Source organism: Rutidosis leptorrhynchoides, chromosome 1 (assembly GCF_046630445.1).
Source record: "Rutidosis leptorrhynchoides isolate AG116_Rl617_1_P2 chromosome 1, CSIRO_AGI_Rlap_v1, whole genome shotgun sequence".
In the NCBI taxonomy this organism is placed as follows: domain Eukaryota; kingdom Viridiplantae; phylum Streptophyta; class Magnoliopsida; order Asterales; family Asteraceae; genus Rutidosis; species Rutidosis leptorrhynchoides.
Window position 1 is genome coordinate 148,032,761 of NC_092333.1, and position 3,336 is coordinate 148,036,096.

The 3,336-nt window shown below is 39.1% G+C and overlaps 1 protein-coding gene across 1 annotated transcript; it reads left to right on the forward strand.

Moving 5' to 3' along the window:
• Nucleotides 1-1,959: 1,959 nt before the first annotated feature.
• Nucleotides 1,960-2,841, forward strand: LOC139890047 (uncharacterized). Its single transcript, XM_071872954.1, has 2 exons — nucleotides 1,960-2,361; nucleotides 2,461-2,841. The coding sequence occupies exons 1-2, from the start codon at nucleotides 1,960-1,962 to the stop codon at nucleotides 2,839-2,841; spliced, it is 783 nt and encodes a 260-aa protein (XP_071729055.1).
• The last annotated feature ends 495 nt before the right edge of the window (nucleotides 2,842-3,336 follow it).

A 3,336-nucleotide genomic window follows, 5' to 3' on the forward strand; every position in this document is an offset into this window, starting at 1 on the left:
GAAGCGTAGAGGCATGGCCTCAGATCGTGCTAAGTGGCTATGCGAAGAGGTAACGAAATTGGTGAAAGCTGGAATTTTACGCGAAGTTCAATATCAATCATGGATTGCAAATCTAGTTTTGGTGAAAAATCCTGATGGCTCGTGGAGAATGTGTATTGATTTCAAGGATTTAAATAAAGCGTGCCCTAAGGATAACTATTCACTTCCAGAAATTGATTTGAAAGTGGAATCATTGCATGCTTTTCCATATAAATGTTTTTTGGATGCAGCGAGGGGATACCATCAGATCCCAATGGCTAAAGAAAACGCAGATAAAACCGCTTTTCATATAGGCAAAGACATATTTTCTTACATAATGATGCCTTTTGGTTTAATCAATGCGGGTGCGACATATCAGCGCTTAACTGACACTGCGTTTGAAAACCAACTTGGGCGTAATCATGAGGCTTATGTGGATGATTTGGTAAATAAAAGCACAACACAAGAACGCATTATAGATGATATGCGAGAAACGTTTGATACATTGCGTAGAATAAACATGAAGCTTAATCCACTAAAGTGTAGTTTTAGCGAAACTGAAGGAAAGTTTTTGGGATATCTTGTTACTGAGCAAGGTATTCAAGCTAATCCAAAGAAAATTACGGCTATTGAAAATATGACCGCGCCCAAGACGGTCAAAGAAGTGCAAAGTTTGACAGGAAAGTTAGCCGCATTAACGTGTTTCTTATCTAAAGCCGCTGAAAGGCAATTGCCATTTTTCAAAACTTTAAAAGGCTGCTTGAAACAAAAAAGTTTTGTTTGGACAAGCGAGGCTGAGATAGCGTTTCAGGAAATGAAGAAGTTATTGAAGACTTTGCCTACGTTAACTGCGCCAGTTGATGGCGAAACTCTTTACCTTTATATATCAGTGGCAAATGAAGCTTTTGGTTCAGTTTTAGTTGCGGAAAGGGATAAAATACAAAAACCTGTGTATTTTGTTAGCAAGGCTCTCACAGGAAGCGAAATAAACTATGCGCCCAATGAAAAATTCGTGTGCGCGCTCATATTAACATCGCGAAGGTTAAGGAGATATTTTCAAGGGCACCCAATACATGTGCTAACTAACATGCCAGTCAAGCAAGTTTTAACAAAACCAGAAATATCTGGTAGGCTCACGTTGTGGGCGGTAGAGTTAGGTGCTTATCAAATTTCTTACCTTCCGTGCAATGCTATAAAGGGCCAAGTTTTGGCGGATTACCTCGTAGAAATGTCTGGGGAGTTGGAGGTGATAAATGAGCGAACAGAATTAAAGCCAGTGTAGGGCGAAACATGGGATTTATTTACTGATGGAGCCTCATGTGAAGAAGGTGCTGGTGTGGGTTTAGTATTAGCAAGCCCAAGCGGTGAGGAGCATACGTACGCGTTACGTTTCAATTTTGATGTAACAAACAACGAAGTGGAATATGAAGCATTGCTGGCAGGTTTAAATATTGCGCATAAAATGAATATCACTAAGTTGCGAGCATTTACAGATTCGCAGTTAGTGGCAAATCAGTTTAATGGCTCTTTTGAAGCACATGACTCCTCGATGCAAAAATACTTGCACTTGTTGAAGGAATTGGCTAAGCGGTTTAAGCATTTTGAACTTGTACAAGTACCAAGGAGTCAAAATAAGAAGGCGGTTGCGTTAAGTAAGCTGGCCGCTTTAACATTTTCGCACTTTCAAAAGCAAGTTTGGGTTGAGGAATTGCCAAGCAAATCAATAGATAACGATTTAATGGTGGCGTCCGTTGTAGAAGAATAGCTAAATTGGATGGAACTAATCTTGCAATATATTCGCAATAGTGTTTTGCCAAATGATAAGTGCAAAGCTCGTTTAGTCAGAGAGCGAGCGCCAATGTACATCATTCAACATGACATTTTGTATCGTAAGTCATATTGTGGTCCAATGATGCGGTGTTTGGCCCAATTGAAGCAGAAATGATAATTGATGAAGTGCATAATAGTTCCTGCGCATTGCATTCAGGTTATAAAACTATCGGGGAAAAAATTATGCGGATGGGTTACTTTTGGCCATCCTTATATCGCGATGTTGCAAAGATTGTTAAGCGTTGCAAAAGTTGCCAAAGGCATGCTCCGCAGAATCGGATGCCAAGGCATGATATGATTCCCGTTAACTCGCCATGGCCATTTCATAAATGGGCTATTGATATTGTCGGACCATTTTCCGCAGGTCCTGGCAATGTCAAATTCCTAATTGTGGCAATTGACTATTTTACAAAATGGGTTGAAGCTAAGGCGGTTCGCACTATCATTGAAGTGCAAGTGCGTAATTTTGTATGGGAGAATATTGTTTGCAAATTTGGTATTCCGCGCGGATTGGTTAGCGATAATGGTGCTCAAATATCGGAAGATCCTTTTAAAACATGGTGCACTGATTTAAATATAATCCAAAAGTTTATATCAGTGGCGCATCCATAGGCTAATGGCTTGTGTGAAGTAACCAATCGTGACATTGTGAACGGTATCAAAAAGAGGTTATATGAAAAGCGAACTGGTTGGGTGGATGAGTTGCCCAATGTATTATGGGCACAAAACACTACTTTCAAAAAGAGCATAGGGGAAACACACTTTAGTTTAGTATATGGCTCTGAAGCAGTAATACCCGCTGAAATTCTTGTTCCAACGCATAGAGTCACTAACTTTGATGAAGAAGTGAATGGCGAAGCCTTACACGAAAATTTGAATTTAGTTGAAGAGCGAAGGTTAATGGCTGCTATCAGAGAGGCAAATAACAAACATCAAATCGCCAAATATTATAACAAAAGAGTACGCGCTTTGTCTTTTGATATAGGCGAATGAGTGCTGCGAAACAATGATGCAAGTAGAGCAAAAAAACTTGGTAAATTAGGACCTAACTGGGAAGGTCCTTATTAAGTTGTGGCAATTAATGCGACAGGTTCATATAAGCTCGCAGACATAGAAGGGCGAACTCTCCCTAATGCGTGGCATGCTGCTTTATTAAAGTGATATTATGCATAGCTTTGCAAGAATAATGTGCATGTATATTCAAAGTGCAAAATGAGATGCGAAGCATGTATTTGATATTCTACTATGTGTTTTCATTTTTAATTTTTGCAAGTCTTGCTAGTAAGAATATGAAAAATAAACACTTGTAAAAATATGCGAAAAGCTTGGTTGCATTGTTTAAAATAATTATGCTTCGCGACATGCTCAGGGTTTATGAAATATTCTATAATATTTTTCTTCATAATGCTGGTATGTTTCGCAAAGGTTAAGTGGCGTAGTGATGAAATTGCCCACTTACGCAGAAATTGATTATTGCGAAAGGAACTT